The sequence below is a fragment of the Haliaeetus albicilla genome, chromosome 16 (genome assembly GCF_947461875.1).
Source record: "Haliaeetus albicilla chromosome 16, bHalAlb1.1, whole genome shotgun sequence".
Classification (NCBI taxonomy): Eukaryota; Metazoa; Chordata; class Aves; order Accipitriformes; family Accipitridae; genus Haliaeetus; species Haliaeetus albicilla.
In genome coordinates, this window is record NC_091498.1 from 26,262,579 (window position 1) to 26,279,897 (window position 17,319).

At 48.1% G+C, this 17,319-nt stretch overlaps 1 protein-coding gene across 2 annotated transcripts in view; it reads left to right on the plus strand.

Moving 5' to 3' along the window:
* The window catches only part of BDNF (brain derived neurotrophic factor), a 40,499-nt gene that overhangs the window by 179 nt on the left and 23,001 nt on the right, over window positions 1-17,319 (plus strand). The window contains exon 2 of one of the 2 annotated variants that reach the window (XM_069804023.1): window positions 20-242. In XM_069804023.1, coding sequence (XP_069660124.1) covers window positions 240-242 — 3 coding nt within the window. In that variant the 5' untranslated portion in view covers window positions 20-239. Of the gene's footprint in view, window positions 1-19; window positions 243-1,114; window positions 1,258-17,319 lie in introns of those variants that run through there. The other variant, XM_069804025.1, reaches the window with a different exon arrangement.

Here is a 17,319-nt window from a genome sequence, read left to right on the forward strand (position 1 = left end):
TTTAAAAACTCCCTGCCAGTTGCTTTCTGTCTTCTGTAGGCACCAAGGTGGCGGAGAGTTTAAGCTTGCGGATATTGCAAAGGGTTATTAGATTCATAAGTCACACCAAGTGGTGGGCGATCCACTGAGCAAAGCAGAAGTTCTCACATGATGACTTCAAACAAGACACATTACCTTCCAGCATCTGTTGGAGAGACTGGATTTTAAGACACTTCTGTCTCCAGGACAGCAAAGAAACAATGGTGAGTACCGGTAAAAAAGCCTATTTTTATAACTGGAGAGAAAAAAAAAAAAACCCAACAAAAATTTAAAAAAAAAAAAAAGCTTGAGGTGTTGCTTAACGACAGTATCTAATACCGCGGGCTCGGCTTTCTAGTACTTAATATACCGAAGCGCGTAACCCGCCGGGGCCGGCAGAATCGTGCTTTAGACAGTGGAACTTGAATTGCGACGCTCTTTGATTTAGGGCTGCGATGGAAACCCCGCGTTTGAGAAGAAACTTGGAGCTGCCGCCGACTTGGCCGCAGCCGGCCGCTCGCTCCTCCCGGCTCTCTCCTGCCCCTCTCTCTCTCTAAGCGGGCACCGGCCTGGGGATGGGGGGGGGGGGGGGACACACGGGGACACCTCCGCGCCCCGCCGCGGAGCGACGGCCGGGCGCTGCCCCGGTGGTGGTGGTGGTGGGAGGGAGGGGGGGACCCGGGGGGGGGGGCGCGGAGCGGCGCGGCCGCGGCACGTGACAGCGCGGGGGGCCGGGGGCGAGGAGAGCGGCGAGCGGGGCGCGCAGCGGGGCGCGCAGCGGGGCGCGGCGGCGGAGCGGCGGCGGCAGCACCTTGGACAGAGGCGGCGGCGGAGGAGCCCGGAGCCGGGGGGGGGGGGGCCCGCTCCGCGGTCCGCTCCGCGCCCTTGCGGGTTTGGGGAACCGCTGGCACTTGGTACCGACACCCCCCCCCCTCTTCCTCCTCCTCTTCTCCTCCTCCTCCTCCTCTTCTCCGCCACCCCGGTCCTTCCCCTCCCCTCCCGTCCCCGCCCGCCGCCCTCTCGCCCCGCTGGAGCTGGGCGAAGTTGAATTCCTAGCGGTGCGGGCTGGAATAGGAAAAGGAGCGGAGAAGAAAAAAAAAAAAAAAAAAACCAGAAAAAAAAAAAAACACCACAGAGTCTTGCAAGCTCCGGGGGTTGGTTTGACGGTGTCAACTTTGGGAAATGCCAGTGTTTATCTCCGCGATCTAGCCACTGCTCGTGGGGTTAGCTGTGACTAAGGTAAGCGGAGGGGTGACCCCCCCGGCGGCCCCCCTCTGGCTTCTGCCTCTCCCTCTGTGGCGCGGGGATGGGTGCCTGCTCTTTGCCTAGTTTTGTTACCTTGCTGGCTGCTCGGTGTGTGGAGGCTAGAAAAGGTAGGAGAAGCTTGATGAGATTGCACTACGAGTTGAGTTAAGTTGTGGCTGATTTAATCTGGGAATCTCGTCTCTCTATGTGCGTGTGCATGCTTTGGGCAGAGATGCGACCGATCTTTACCTAGATAAGCAGATGCGACGGATTTTTTGTCCCTAGCTGAGGATGCAAGTTGATTTTTGCATAGCTAAAGAGATGCAGCCGAGCTCTAGCTGGCACTGTGCACAACTGATCTTACAGAGATAAAGAGACGCAGCTGATCTTTACCTACATGAAGATGAGCTGGTCCCCGGCTTGAGGGATCACTGATGGCCCCTCTGTGTACGCAACCTACGACCGAACGGGAGAGCCGTGCATGTATTGCTGATGATCCAATATCCGCATCTACTTTGCTATAATTAAAAGGGGGGGGGGGGAGGTGTTTGACAAGCCTGAAACCCAAACGCAGCCCCCCCACCTGGAGATCATTCGGATAAGCTTTCTGCTCATGTCCCTCTCTCTAGTGCCTCCCCCCCCCCCGCCCTTCCGATTCTTCCTACGTAGAAATGTAGCTAATAATATTTAGTCTCCGGGCTAAAAATAAGCTCTGGAAAGTCAGCAGTTTGGCGGAGCAGCGCCGGTAGCAGCAGTGCTCGCAGGTAGAGAAGCTCTGGGGGTCTCCGGCTCTGCACGGAGACTGGGCATTGATCCTCCCCATATCTCTCCCCCCCCCCCGCTGCCGGGGAGGGGTGCGCTCCCGCGGAGGAGGGGTCCGCAGGGAACCGCGCTGCCTCCGCCGCCCCGCTCCAGCCAGCGGCCGCCTCCCCGCCCGGGGGGAGGCGGGGAAGGGAAAGGAGGAGGAGGAGGAGAAGGGGGGGGGGGGATCCCGGCCGCCGGGAGCCACCCCCTCCTAAACCCCGGCAGGGCGCGGGGGGGGGGGGGGGGGGTCGGCGGGCGCTCCCTGCGGCAGAACCGGCGGAACCCCGCGGCCGGCCCCGCTGCGGCGCCGGGAACCGCCGGGGAGGGAGCGGGGCGAGGGAAGGAAAAGCGGGGAGGAAGGGGGGGGGAAGGAGGATCCCGCGGCCCCGCCGCCCCCGCCTCCCGCCGGGCTCCCGCTCCGGCTCGCACGTAGCGCCGCCGAGGAGGGAAACCCCCCGGCAGGCGAGGAGGGACGGGGGGGGGACACACACGGACACCGGGGCCGCGGAGGAGGGGGCGGCATCCCCAGCCCCCCCGCCGCCGTTGCTACGGCGACCGCCTCCCCCCCCCAACCCCCGGGGGGGGCACCGTCCTGCGGAGATGGAGGGGGGGGGGCCGGGGATGCCGCCCCTCTCCCGCCCCCTCCGTGTGTGTGTCCCCCCCTTATCCCGGGGAGAGACACGTCGTCAACAGCCCCCGGACGGTGCCGCTCGCAGCACCGGAGCCGGGTACCGGTACCGGTACCGGTACAGCCAAAATGGAGGTGCTGCAGGACGGCACCGGGGGGGAGCTCCCGCGAAAGTCGGTCACCTGGCGTCTCTTCTGCGTTAGTATCTATTTGGGGGGGGGGGGGGGGGGGGGGGGGGTGTTTTATTATTATTAAAGAAAAACAACCGTTCTCCTCTCCTGGAGATGCGCTAACCGCGGCCTGGGGTCCCCGGCCCCCCCGGCCCCGGGCCCGGCTGCGCCGCTGGGTGGGAGCCCCGGGAAGGGGCCGGGCTGGATCCCTCCGTGTATTTTTCCATTTCTACTTGGAGAACTTGCGTTTTGCTGGGATGCCTGTTTGGGTGCGATGAGAGGCATTTCTCGGGAGCTCTAAGGAGAGGAGGAGGAGGAGAAAGTAGCCCGAGAAGAGATGGGTCTCGGAAGCATCCGTCGCCGGCAGGCTGGATGAAACTCAGACGCACCTAGTTCGCAGTATCGGTTTCATGAAATTCATCACGAAACGTCCTCTGACCTTTTTTCACTTAGGAAAAAGTCAGGTGGTAGAGCTGGTATTTGAATACATCTACTGTGATCTAGTGGTGATGAGCCCCACTAAAGCCCATCCACTTCCCAAAATAAATGGTTCCGTTACATAGGAGGTTGCCAAGGAGCTTCTACTTATATGAATTTTCCACTCCATGGATAATTTTGTGTATCTTCCTATATTTTAAATTTACACCCATTACTTTCTTACCAGCTTTTTAAAAACTCTTGGTTCCAATATTTCCCTTTCTGCCTCTGTTGCCGTGTTTGTGTTGAATTCTAATCGTTCTCTGCAGAGACGCATGGGACGGACGGCTGCTAACAAATGACACTGGGCCATATTTGGTCACATTTGCTCACGGTGACTCATACCTTAATCTGCAAGTAGCTATATTGATTTTAGTATCTACTATTTCTCCAAGAGCTGTCACCGCTTTGGTGGTGGTTCGTCACCACCTTTCATCTCTTATGGTTATGATACTGTAAAATGTCCCATCTCCTTCTAATATCTCTTCATCCTGCAAAGTTTTGATATGGCAGCCTTTCTTGCTCCTTTTTTTATAGTTTTTCCTTTTATTTTACCTGATGCCACGAGTGTTGTCTTCAGTGGTGTGGTGGCCGTGGGGTGTCCGTCTCCAGCATGAGAGATTTTTTTTAATGCAGTATTTGACATAGGCATGGTCTCTCTCCGAGTTTTTCATTCTCAGCACCTCTCCATTTGGACAACCACTTGATTTTCAGCATCGTTCAATAATTTCCTGTTTCAAATGATCTGATAGTTCTCACTATTTGTTTTTAGTGACCACCATTCACAGGCTTGTATGCTGGAGGATTATGTCTAGCATTTCATTAATCTGAGGTGGCTGGATGCACACGTTTGCCTTTGTACAGCAAGTCCTTTATTTCGCTTCTTTAGCACACTGATACTGTTGAGCTCTCAGAAATGCCCAAAGAAAATGCAGACTGGCTGCCATTTAGTAACCATACGTTGCTTCCTAAATACAGTGGCATACGATCGCCCTGCCGTGAGAAATTCTGGAAAGGTGGATGAATCCCGAGGGACAAATTTTCCTCGGAGCTGTAAGTCTTACCATGAATCACTGTAGTAAATCACCACTGAGCACTCGAAGATGTAGCTGCTAGAATTTTTTTAATCAGATACGCAAACAAAGAGAGCATCCATAAGATTTGGGGAGATCTAGTTCATTCCTCTAGCAAAAAATAGTCACGTCAAGTGCTGTAAACAGCACCTGTAAGAAACAGTACCTCTCAAAGTTGGTGAAAATCAGTAGGTTCCCTAGAGCTGGGAAAGAGACAGGTAGCACGAGGTAAAATACATATGGATAGCCACTTTCACAGCTCCCTCCCCTTTGAGCTAACATTAGACTGGGGCTAGGAAACTGGGGCTAGCAAAAAAACCAAGCTTGTCAAAGCGGTCCTTAAAATGGAGACGATGGCTTTGGGGGCATGAAGGACTCGAAAGAAAGAACTGAGAAACACAGGACTGGTTTGGCAATCCTCATTTTCACTCGTGGTTGGCAAGTCCAGCTAGTAATAGGGACCACAGAATATGGGCAGATGATATGTAAAAAAAAGGTAACACTTGTACACCTGGAAGTAGGAGTTTGAAACAAGTGTGAGTATCCCATGTTTCCCTCGTGCTTGGGTTTCCAAAGGTTTTTATGCCTCCTTTCTGCGTCTCTCCCACCAGATCATTAGGAATACTAAAATGCCCCGACAGGGAAGTGTCAGGAGACGTCCCGCAGTGCCCGGGGCGCGCGATGAGCGGTTTCGCCTGCAAATCGCTCGCCAGCTTCAGTGAATCCCTACACCCACACGCCAGCAAGGTGCAGGGCAGGGCGGGGCACCGACTTCTCCCATTAACTGAAAATATCTCTGAGCCATACTCTTGCAAAATTATAGCCAGGAAAACATACCAACTGACATGGAGTTCATATAACAACTGCCCACCCATTTCATTATTTCACAAATGTGTGATTCGTGCTTGTGAGCTGTCACCGTTAACATTTCCATCTGTCTCAATATTGCTTCTATTCTTAGTTGCTATGTGATAGATGTAGGTGTATGAAAAGGATTTTTCCCCCCTCCCTGTGTCATGAAACAAAATAAATGAAAGCCACATATATGTATCTACGCACTTCATGCAGGCAGCAAGAAATACAGGCACCTTCGTGGCGCTCCCATTACTAGAAGTAGAGGTGGAGTAAGAAACACGTGCCTGTGGCCTCTCGGTGCTGCTAGAACATGTACTCAATGGGGAAAAACATAAATAAGTCAAAATCTAACCACAAAAGAACGATATGGTTTTGATCTCCCTTTGAACATGCAGTTTGAGAGACCTATTTTCCTAATCACGTAAGTATGGGAGTAATTTTACTTATCACGTAATCCTAATTGGTCTTTTCCTGAGGCAATCTCAAAGGGAAAATATCCGTGACACACTTCAGCATTCAAAGGATCGGGTCCTCAGCTGTGTAGATATTTCCAGACTCGGAGCTTTCAAGATACTCATGGCTCGGACAAACAGAAAACTCTTTGCATAACATAGGCAAAAAACCTGCATTTGTCAGTACCTGTATGCCAAAACTGGATTCAATGGGATACCTGTAGAAGTGAAGAGACATTTCACGACAGCCTCCAGCAAAAGCGAAATCTGGCTCCAGTCGCTTTATTCCTGTTGTCATTTGAACTTCATGGCAGAGCGCAAGCTCATAGTCCGCTGATGAAAACACGTCTTTTGAAGTCGCTAGTGGATGTGACTGATTGTCACCCCTGGCGCAGCTCGATGCGCTTCCCAGGGAGGCAGGGATTAGCCGGCTCCGGTCTGTGGCGTAAGCTGGGCTGCGGGGGGTTGGCCCCTGCTCCTCCTTGGCTAGCGGAGAGCCTCGAGGCCGGGGCATTTGCCATAGAGCCAACTCTGCTGTCGGTAAGTGGTTTCCCCATGGGCCCAGGCTGTTGTATGGTCTCCCGCGGGGAATATTAGCGGTGGGACCGTAATGGACCAAGGTCTTGCCGTAAGTGGCCAAGCGTATACTTTTCTCTTCCCCCTACCTTTTCGTGGTCTGGTCTGTCTGTCTTTTTTTTTTCCTTCCCGAAATAGCACACAAAACCCCAATTTAACAAGCATAAACCGTACACTCTGGCCTCCAATTTATTTTGACATTTGGCAAGAATGATTACGCAACATGTTCATTAAGTCGTAACATTTTCGCTACTTTCCCATTTCAGATCCTTATTGACTATAGCACATGCGAAAATAATGAACTTATTTATTCTCCAAATGGACAGCAGACCCCAAACCTCCCAAGAAAACGCATTGCTTACGGATGCAATGTATTGCAGAGACTTTTAAAGCCCTAGGTCTCACCTGACTGTAAAAAAAACCAATGGTTCATTTCTGAAAGGGGTGAGGAGGGGTTTATCATCCACTAAAATGTTTCTAGGGTTGTGCAGCTGAGGAGGTCTCGTCAGACGAGTTGTTTCCTTTTTCTTAAACAGAGCCCCTTCCTCCTGACAATCCTTTTGTGGGACTCAGGAATAATGCAGTACACAGCTATGGTAATAGATAATTAGATGGACCAGCTAAAAGCAATATGAAAGGGGGCTGGTAGCACAAGGATTACAGAAGGTGTGTGGGCATTTTGACATCCAGAAAACATTATAGATCTGGTCTCAGCTACCTCAGTCTCATGATGATAATTAAGAAATGTGGGTGTAGAAAAGCTCTTCGCATGGTTTGGTTGGATTATTGCTGCAGTTCAAAACACAATTGGCACAGACACCCACATTGGACATGATTGCCCTTTGATGAGGCAGATACTGACTTTTTAAAGCTGACACAGTTAAAATTATGTCTAAAGTTTATGGGGCCACAAGCTTCTGACTAGACTCCATTATTATAACAAATGGTAAAATACAAGCTGAAGCACTTTTAAAAAAAAAAAAAAGTTGAGGCATGTTGAGGAGGAAGGGACCCTGGCAGTGGGAAGGCTTCAGGATTAACCCTTCTCTCATCTGTTTGGCAAGAGTTGAAGAACATAGGCAGCATCCAGGGGGTTTGCTTTGTATGCGTGGTCATACATCCTCTTTAAAGACAAACCGGAGGGAAGGCCAGCGGGGCTGGTTCTTTGGCTGGTTCCGTTAATAACCCACCGAGTGTAAAGTCTAGTTCCTATACAGTTTGTGTGTTGTATGGCAGATCTTTCCAGTTCCTTTTACTTCCGTTTGTTCATCAACAGTACAGAGATGTTACCAAACTCCCTTCTGAGCATTGAATAAGGTGAAAAATACCATAAATTTAAGGGGAAAAAAGATGTTCAAGCTTCTTTCTAAGTAGAATTTTTTTAAGAAACACTTGTGGACGGTAAGAGAACGATGGAGGCTGCCTAGATCGGGACTGCTTGCGCCTAAGATAAGACTTAACAATACAGCTTAACATACTCACTCTTGCAGCATGTTATTCTAATATTAGCGACACTAAACCTGTACAGCTATGGAAATGTCAAAGTATTGACTTCAGCCCTGATCCTGCATTCAGGTTTCTTTATTCTTTTACACGTTTCACTCCTTAAAACAATAGCAATGAAAGAAGGTTGTATGGAGGCCTACTGGTTGTTCTGTTTCTATCACTTAGCTCCCATTCAGATTTTCCTTGAGGAACCAGAGAAGGCCACACATTGACAAGGTAGACAGAGTTGCGAAAATATTTGACATTTCAAAATTATCTTTTTTTCCAATATTTTCAACACAAACTCAGTTCTGTATTGTTTTACAGTGTTCAAAGAGGCTCTCAGTGTTTCCCTCTAAAGCTATCATCAGAAATCTGACAGTGACATTTGATAAAATATTCAGATTCAAAATAGAATACGTCATTAAAAGACAATGGATTTCAGGGAAACAGGTGGTTACCAAAAGAAAAAAAAAAAAAAAAAAAAAAAAGCAGGTGATTTCTGACAGCAAATACCTTTTGAAACCTGACCAACTCTACTGAGAATAGGATGCAGTGAGAGTCATGAGCAGGGGTCAAGAGACTGGAGCTGCTTAGGTGGTTAGTTGGCTCTGTCAAATACATGTTCATTCACATCTGCCAAAAGTTTATAAAACCATCTGAGAGGGTATTTGGCTGGATTTTGTAAACAGATATCTGATAAAATAGTATCGGCCAGGAAAACAAACAGCCCTAGCAGTTTTTAAGTGAAGCTAAATTCTGGGTTTGGAATTTTCCAGTGGATGACGATACATCTCAAATGTCCTTTGCTTCCGTACATGGCGCTTGCTGTAGCCTGAAGTGGGATACCCCTTATTCTATTGCTGAAAATTTATTACATCAGAGAAAAAAAAAAAAGAAGAATGTATCTATTGGTTATAGAAAGAGTCATCCACACAAGGAGTGAATCTCACAGTATTTCCCATATGCATCTCTTTTCATGTCCCAAATTTGGCTTATTGACTAAGTTATTGTAAGTCCTTATACCACACTCATCATTCATCATGGTATTTGAACACCTTTCTAAGCGACATGACTAATATCTGTGACATGTTTTGTTCTCATCCTCTTCCGAGGGAACAAGTACTTCAGTCTAGGGTTTTTCCTTAGGTCTTTTTATTGTGAATAAGTCTTTCACAAAGGCCTTGGTGGTGCAAGAGGTAAGAGCTTCATCATAGATTCACCCGATTCTTCTCTTTCTCCATGGTATTCACCCCTACACCAGGAGTCAGTCACTCTATCCACCACCTATTCCCCAGGCAGATCTGATTCTCGTGCTTTTTCCGCCCACCACGTGCTGGTTTCCTCTTCCCAAATCCTTCACCTAGACTCAGTCATCAGCTGCCCAACCATGGTCATAGCCCAGGATACCCACTGCTTTTCTTACCTCTTTTTTTGAGCTCTTTCAAAGACCCGAACGTCTCTTGACTTCAGAGGGGCTTTTAATCCCCAGTCTACCGCCTTTGGCACCAAATAGTTATTTTTATTGTCTACTTTCCCATCAAAGATTTCCTGCAGCATTCCCTAAAGAAAATTCTGCTGGCTCCCAAATTTTAAGGAAACCAAAATATCTGACAAGAAGGCTACGCTCTTTTTAAGGCAAAGCTAGAAAGTTAATTTGAAATGGCCAGAATTGCATATTCATTTATCCATAGGGGTTTCCCAGACAAAGAGAAAGGAGGAAATTCAGACTAATGTGAGGCATACACTTCAGGCCAGGGGGAAAGCCAAAGATGATGGACTCTTCAAAATTGTTTTCTTTTGGGTCCGTCCCGTCCCCTGGCAAGTCAGCCCATCCAAGAGCAATAGGGCAAGACCAAGGCAATGTACTGACTCGCCTCCGTGACCACCAGAGGCCATTTCACCAGCTGCTGCTTGTGTGTGACAGCTGCCTGGGGCTCTGATTAGCAGCAGAACTTCCCAGCTCGCCTCTGCCAGGGCTGTAAACACGATGATGGTGATGTGCGTTATGCCAGTTCCCTCTCAGAAACTGAGAGTTGGGCAGACTTCAGCGCGTGCTCCCCCAGGACACGCTGGGGATGATGCAGCCACGGAGCTGAGTCTCGTTTGGATCAGTTTGTCTTTTTAATCTCTCTCCGTTTGGATTTCCAATATGACTTGCAGGCTGGGTTAAGCCCTGAGACCCTGCGCATAGGATCAGCCCTCCCCACGAATCTCACGGAGCTAATTGCGGGTGGACATTAATACCTCCCTGCATAGCAATAGCCTCCCACTCGCCTTCGCTGCAGACCTGTAAGTGGCAGTGAGCCACACGCTGTTCCCGCAGCCAGAGAAATGGAGATAAGAGGATGGGGGACTGTGCAAGAAAGTGGTTTGGAGGGCGCAGAGCCCCTGAGACGAACAACTATGGAGAAGGGGTGGGGAGGACACGGAGAACCCCTGAAAGAGGAGGTGGATTGTGGGATGTGAGGGAAGGAGCCCCATGGAGGGGGTCTCTGGGGGGAAGAAATGAGGCAGGTGCCTAGCATGCTCTGGGTGCTCAGCCTGAACGCTTGGCGTCGCTGCGAGTTTTGGTCAACCTCTTCTCAAGCCTTGTCCAACCCCACCTTTGACTCCTCCTAGAAAAAGGCAGCGTAGTCTCTCAGACACAGGCACTCAGAGACTTTGGGCCAGGACACAGCACCACCACTGTGGTGGGATCAAGCTGTGGCCACAAGCCCTCCCTGTGCCCCCCAGTACTGCTCCCGCAGTGGCAGTCCAATTGTACCCTTGGAGAGGAGGCACCTGGGCTGTGACCGAGTTAATTTTCCTTTATCCATTCTGTTAGGCACTGTCACCGCTCAGCAAGGCAGAGACTAGACGGAGATACGGTAACATAGACAGGCAAGTGACAGGGAAGGAAAATGACAGGGTTGTATGGTTCAAGCATGTACAGGAGGGATGTGCTTTAGGTACCTGAGAATACTCCCAAAGCCCTACTTATTATACCAATACAAGGAAATGTGATGGAAGGCTGTTAGCGTTTATCTGACGACTCTGCCAGGTTATTTATAAAGATCCGTTTTAACATACGTCTCTCTTTGGGAAATGAGGAGAGAGAGAAAGCTCTGGATCAGAAAGCAGCCCAGATCAGGAGCCTACAACGCACTTACACACGCACTTTAAACCAGCATAAACGCCCATCCCCGTTCCTGCTGGGTTAGCCCTGACCTGGAGCAGGTCCCTGGGCTAACTGGTTGTGTGGCCGGAGCGTGGCCCTGCGGGGCTCCTGGGGACCACCATGGACCTCCCTGCCAGCGAGGAGGAGCGGATGCACCAGGAGGTGATGAGTGAGCAGAAATGATGGGTAGCACTGGAGCCTCAGCGGGCCCAGGCTGGCGGAGCAGCGCTTGGATGGAAAAGAAATAGCGATGCACCTTGCCTGGTATGGGGGAGCACGGGATGAAAGGTCCATCTTCCCGGCAAGTCGGCTTAGCAATCCCTTGGTCGTCTGCGAGCGTGTCCTGCCTGGCTCTATCCAAAACCTCGATGGGAGAAGCTGTCCACAGCCTTCCGAATCCACGCTTTTTGTGGGATGTTAGTAAAGATCAATGGTTAGCTAAAAATCAATCGGCTAAATTCAGATGGAGGTCTAGGACCAGTTTGTCAAACAGACAGCGAGAATGTGTTTTTCGTACGCTTGTCTTTCGTTTGTGCTAGTATTTGGGCTCAGCCTTTTTTCCTGAGTCTCTCTAAGCCCATCAGTATGTGGAATTAAAGGAACGTTCATTTACTGCGAGGGTGAGGGCCTGACAAAAGCACAGCAAACCCAAACTGCGAAATAAACTATGTAATCAGTTACGCTTTCCCAGCTCTGGTAACTGGTACAATTTTCTGGCAGTTAACAGGGTCTAAATTAAGAAACTAATCAGAAATAAGCCTGTAAATTATCCTGGTTCTTATTTACTTTCTTTTATCTTGATACAACGTCTTAAAAGAATATTTTTAACAGATCTTTTAAACATTTGTAGTAAGAGGCAATAGACAAAATGTCACAATTTCCATATGAAGGAGTTTCTTTCAGTGCAATTCCTATCTAAAAAGCCATTTTACCCTAATATGGTCGCAGAGTCTAAGTAACATATTCTGTCGCAATGACTTTTGCATCAAAACAATTTTTCTGTTTCATATCCAAGAAGAAATGTTGAATATTTAAATTCCATATCCTTTTTGATCTTAATTCCCATCACAGAAGAGCTCTTTAGGCCTCATCAGTGTGCTCTAGGTGCAATATCAGAGTATATTTTTCATATTATGGGATCTAACCCAAATTAAGAAACCAAAGGGGAAGAAGCTATACATGCCTGGAAGGGAAAGGGATTCTGCTCAGAGCACGTAGCAGGGTAAAGCATCAAACAGAAACGTAACGGAAGTGTAAAATAAGGGTTTAAATGCCTTGCTGCAGAGTCCTCACTGAAAATCTAGCACTCAGCTCTCTTCTGATTTAAATACTTTGCATTCCTGTTGACTTCAGTGGTGTTTATATTCAAATAAGTAAAGGCACTATAAGGCCATATAGTACAACTGTGAGTTGCAATAAATTATAGCAGATTAAACAGGCTAACTAATGAAATACAAAGAGGTGTTTAATGCCGCCACTCCCTTGTAAACATTTACGTTTCAGCTGTATAAACTATACGAAAAATAAACAGTGTCCAGAAATTAAATGTAGATAATGTTGTTTACGAATTTATACTCCAATGGCACGAGTCCTGAACCGCTGAGAAAAGGCCCCACTAAATGTCTCGCCAAAGCCAGAGGTGGATTTTACTTGAGTAGTCTTTGAGTCTCGTCCAACCCTAAAAATAGAGGGGCTTTGGGCATGTCGAGTGCGTGATTGCTTTCCTCCTGCTTGAGGTCCTGGTCACATGGGTTTTGTGGTGGCGGCCGTGTCCCCGGTGTTGGATGCTCCTGCCCCACCACCGCCCCTCAGGAGCCACCCCGTCCTTGTGCAGGCTGGGACAGAGAAATCGATACATCTTCCCATTTGAGAAATGGTGTAGAACTTGAGGAAAGTTATTTTAAAATACCTTAAAATTTGTATTGATTTTCTGAATCAATATTTCAGGATTTTTGAATTCCAGAGTAGCCATACATCCACCCTGTGTTTCATTCCCATCTCTCTGCATCTATAAATGACAGTCCAAGCACATCATGTGCTGCAGAGAGACAACCAGCTGCGCTTCCAATTACTCCCGTACCGTACATGCGAGGAGGAAAATAATATTTTAATAGGAGTGCCACAAATACAACTATACCGGTACTAATTGCTATTTAAAGCAATTCTGCAATGCAAGTCAATTAAATAATTTCATCTGGTGAATGCAGAGAAATAAAGGCCCCTGTGCAAATCCTGCACCCTAGGGCTGGGCTGGGTGTTACGGTGAAAGGAAAGAGGGAGCGGGGACGGTACCCTCTTTGTTGGCATCTTTTGCTGTGCATTAACGTGCCCTGAGGAATGGGCAAGCACATAACCTGATGGTGGCCCAAATCTGGACTCTCACCGGGCGCTCCTCCGCCATGGATAAACAGACCATCCCTTTTATCTGGACAAGTGAAAACTGCCGGACTGACACATGGCCGCCTGTTCCTCTCCAAAGTGGAATGTAGTAACGTTTATACACAACGTGGTTCCAGTCATTAAATTAGTGGAAGATTAACAATCCCAAGCGTTCAATAAACAGAAAAGACAGCAAACAAATGAAAAGCGTTAGTCAAGGGAAATTTTGGCTTTAGTGCGACTAGTCCCGTACTTGTTTCTTGAGGCACAAGTCACAGTAACTGGAAGAGGAGAACCTAAGGTGGCTGGGTTTCATTTTGAGGACTCTCTTTAGTTTTTATTGCTGCACTGATGATTTCAGTTTGTAGTTAACAAAAATATCCACTGTTCCTCAGCTGCTTCTCTCTTTAACGCTTTAGGTGGTTAACATGAAAAATGTTTTGAACTCTAGAGCTGCTTCTTTGGTAAAACAGCTCAATACCCTATTTTAAAAAAAAAATCTTGAATTAATCTTTAAACACATAAGCTCGTTAAAAGTATTGATGTGGCTGCGCTTTAAAGAAGGACAGAGCCAAAGCACCTTAACCTCTTTGGGAAGACGAAGACTGCTATCTAAGTGCAGCATAAAATGCCTTAATATGAAAGTAGCACAGGGCAGGAGAGCTAGGAAAACTATTTAATGTTTACGCATGCTTTTCATTCCCAGGATCTCCACGTACCCAAGGAGGATCCCTCCTGCCAGCTCCGGGCCAGAGCGGGGCCCCATGGGTGGTGGGCACCCCAGCACAGCTACCGGCCCCCGGCGCCGAACGCCATCCTCCATCTCCCCTCCCTGACTGTTTGCTTTAGATCTCTTATCGCCCATCACCCTCCAGGCAATATCACTGAGCTGCTGCACCTGGCGAACGGAGTGCTTGAGCTTGATGTCAGAGGAGATTTTAGTTGCTTAAATAGAAATAAACTACAAAGGAGTGCTCGCAGGGCTGCGAACCTGAGTTTGGGGGGCTTGCTTATTTTTAGGACATAACCAAAATAAGCTCTCCACAGCTATGTGCTGAGGAGCGTTTGGTAGGGCACAGACCTACTCTGACAAGATGCCTGGCTAAGTTTATTAAACCCCTGGAACCTGATCCCTTTAAATATTAAAAATAATCCACTGTATTGCATCTAATTGAAACCCACTGAATACTTAGAGGAAAGGAGAGATGAGTCAATCCCAACACCTTTCACCCACAAGTGCACCAACAGTCTTCTGATCTTCTTTAATCATAGAGCTCCAATGGCTGGATTCGTCACAGGAGTGCATCTCCAGCCATCTAATCTTTCTCCACTCGGCTCGGGTTTCCCCCATCCCAAGGAATCACACACAGCCTCTTTGGGGGAGAGGGGATTTTCTTTTCCCTTCCCATGTCTGTGGCTCACTTGGAGCCTGCTTTTTTGTTGTTGTTGTTGTTTCATGCCCTCTTTTCTGTCTGCTGCGACGGAGCTGTGGCTGGGCTGTTAGCGGGGAGGTCAGGGGCGAGCGGGGAAGGGCTCGGGCACCGTACGCCAGACACCCGGTACACTGGATATTCTCAGGCACAACCCAGATACCTTGCTCTTTGCTCAGGCGCTGGGTGTTTAATGCCTCCAGAACAACAGCAGTAAGGCAGAGACACTCAGGAGATGAATTCCCAGTTTTAGCGAGTGTCAAAGCATCAGCGAATGATAAACCCAACTTTTAATTTTGCTGCTGGGTTGGGTTCATTCTCTCCTTTCGTTTTTCTGGCTCTCGCCTTCTCGGCCATGCCACCGTCCTCGATAGCCGCCCTCCGCCCCGCAGCACAGGGCCAGCCTGGCACGGCTCCGCACCGGCCCCGGGGCCGAGCGGTTAGGACGAAAGGTGAATTATCCTCCCGGCTATCCCCAGCCCTTCTGCACGGGGAAGAGGGATTTCGCGTCTGGTTTAGGAGTCCCACTGTCCAAGCAGCGTGTGGAGTTCATGCAAAACCCCAAACGAGAAGCCTAGAGATTTGGATGGCGAGGAGAGTGTGTGTGTGTTCATCGCTCGATGTATGTGGTAATTGTCACGTATGACTCATATTCCATTTCTATGACAGTTGATGCCAGCAGAGACTACTACACGAGCGATGGCAAGGAACAAACACAGAAGGGGCGTGCTCGCCAAACAAGTATGTTCATGAGCAGCTTAATAATTTTATATATAATAGACACCTGCATTTCCTCGTTTGCAAAAGACTAATCTGCACCTACCACAGAGCTCTGTTATAGAAGCAGTTTCATGCACATAAATTGTGCTGAAATCCCTGACTAGAAGGCATGGGACAAGATCCAGGGTACAGATCCCCCCATGTGACGGAAAGCTGGCATACCTCTAGCAGACATGAGAAGAGACCAATTATTTTAATTGTTTGTTGGAGTTTTAAATTCATTTTTGCTGTAGCTGCAGGGTGACGATTCTGAGCTATTAGGTGATATTTTCTTCAGCAAAAATGTTGTGGTTTCGGTGCCTGTGACTGAAAGGGTAGGTTTCACCGCTTTATCCTGTACACATGCAGTCTACAAACTGCATCTAATGAAAGATCTTTGGGTTTGTATTCCCGTCTTTGCTGTTTCACATAATACTTTCTCTGCTAAAATGAGGCCGAAAGGCCTCTCGGCAGACGTTGTTCACTGAAGGCGAAATTATGCTCGATATTAAGAGCAAGTACCCTGTGCTATTTAAGGCACAGGGTATATTCTGGCCACCCAGCAAGCTACTTGCAGACCAGAACCACAGCAACTCTTTGCAGGCTGGACGCAAGGTAAACCTCGAGGCTGTGAGATCCCAGTGCCACCAACCCCGGGGCATTAACACGCAACGCAGACGCCCAGGAGAGGCCGTGGCAAGGGGTGGGCTGGGGAAGTGCTCACCACCCCCCTTCTCTCTTCATCTCGCTCAGTCACAGCCTGGCCGATTACCAAGATTTTACGTAGTTGAGTAGAATTTGGGTTCGGTCCTCGAAGATGCTGAGGGTTTTCTAGTCCCGCTGATGTTAGTGCGGAGCATGTGTGGCTCCGCTGTGTGTGCTGCGATCGCTGAATCATCAGAGACTGGCGGCACAGCCCAGTCATTCATATTCTTACAAAGGCAACGTGCCTGCAACCTCCAAGTGTGTTTATAATCCATCGCAATCTTTAGCGTTACTCGAGTTGGAAAAGTTTACTTTCATGAACTTTGCAGCCCTTTAACATGAAAAAATAGCAAAGATAGGTAACTAGGAAACATGAATAAACATAATTAAACATAAAATGCTTGCAGTGATATAAGAACTGACCTCAGCCAATTAAAATTATTAACAGAAAAAATACTCCAGTGTCAAAACCCAAGTACATCAACAGCATTCTCATTTCTGTAATCAGGATTAGTTTATATTTCCTGACAACCGAGCGAGAGGCAGCTCAAACTGTGGGTTCTTGACCTTTTTCTCATTCAAAAACAGGTCGAGATACTACGTGAATAAAATGGGGAGTGTAAAGACACATTTGTGGGGGGGAGACTGAATTGCCAGTTATGTATTGACTAACTATGGACCTTTTAAGAATGTTACTCTTTTCAAATATTGACTTTTTTATTGCTTCTCTTACAATTGCAATGGGGGAATTTAAGAGCCCCACAAACTACTTTATCATATAATTAGTTTATCAGTAAATTTGGACCTCGTATATCAATCACTATAATGCATAACCTCCACTGAGACAGAAACCAGATGTGCATGCTTCTGCTTTCTTCTTTATAGTATCTACAGCATCATTAGTGCCCATGCTACAGTTTAAATTGAATTCAGCAAAAAGCAATGGTCTTACCCCCCTGCAAGCAATCTGATATTGCTGCAGGGATAAATCAACATTATGTTGATTGACAGTTCGTACTCTTTCTTACTCCTTCCCTGTTGCTGTACGGAAAAGGGTGAAGTCTGATTTGTTTATGGAAAAAAGAATTTTAACTAGCTAAGTA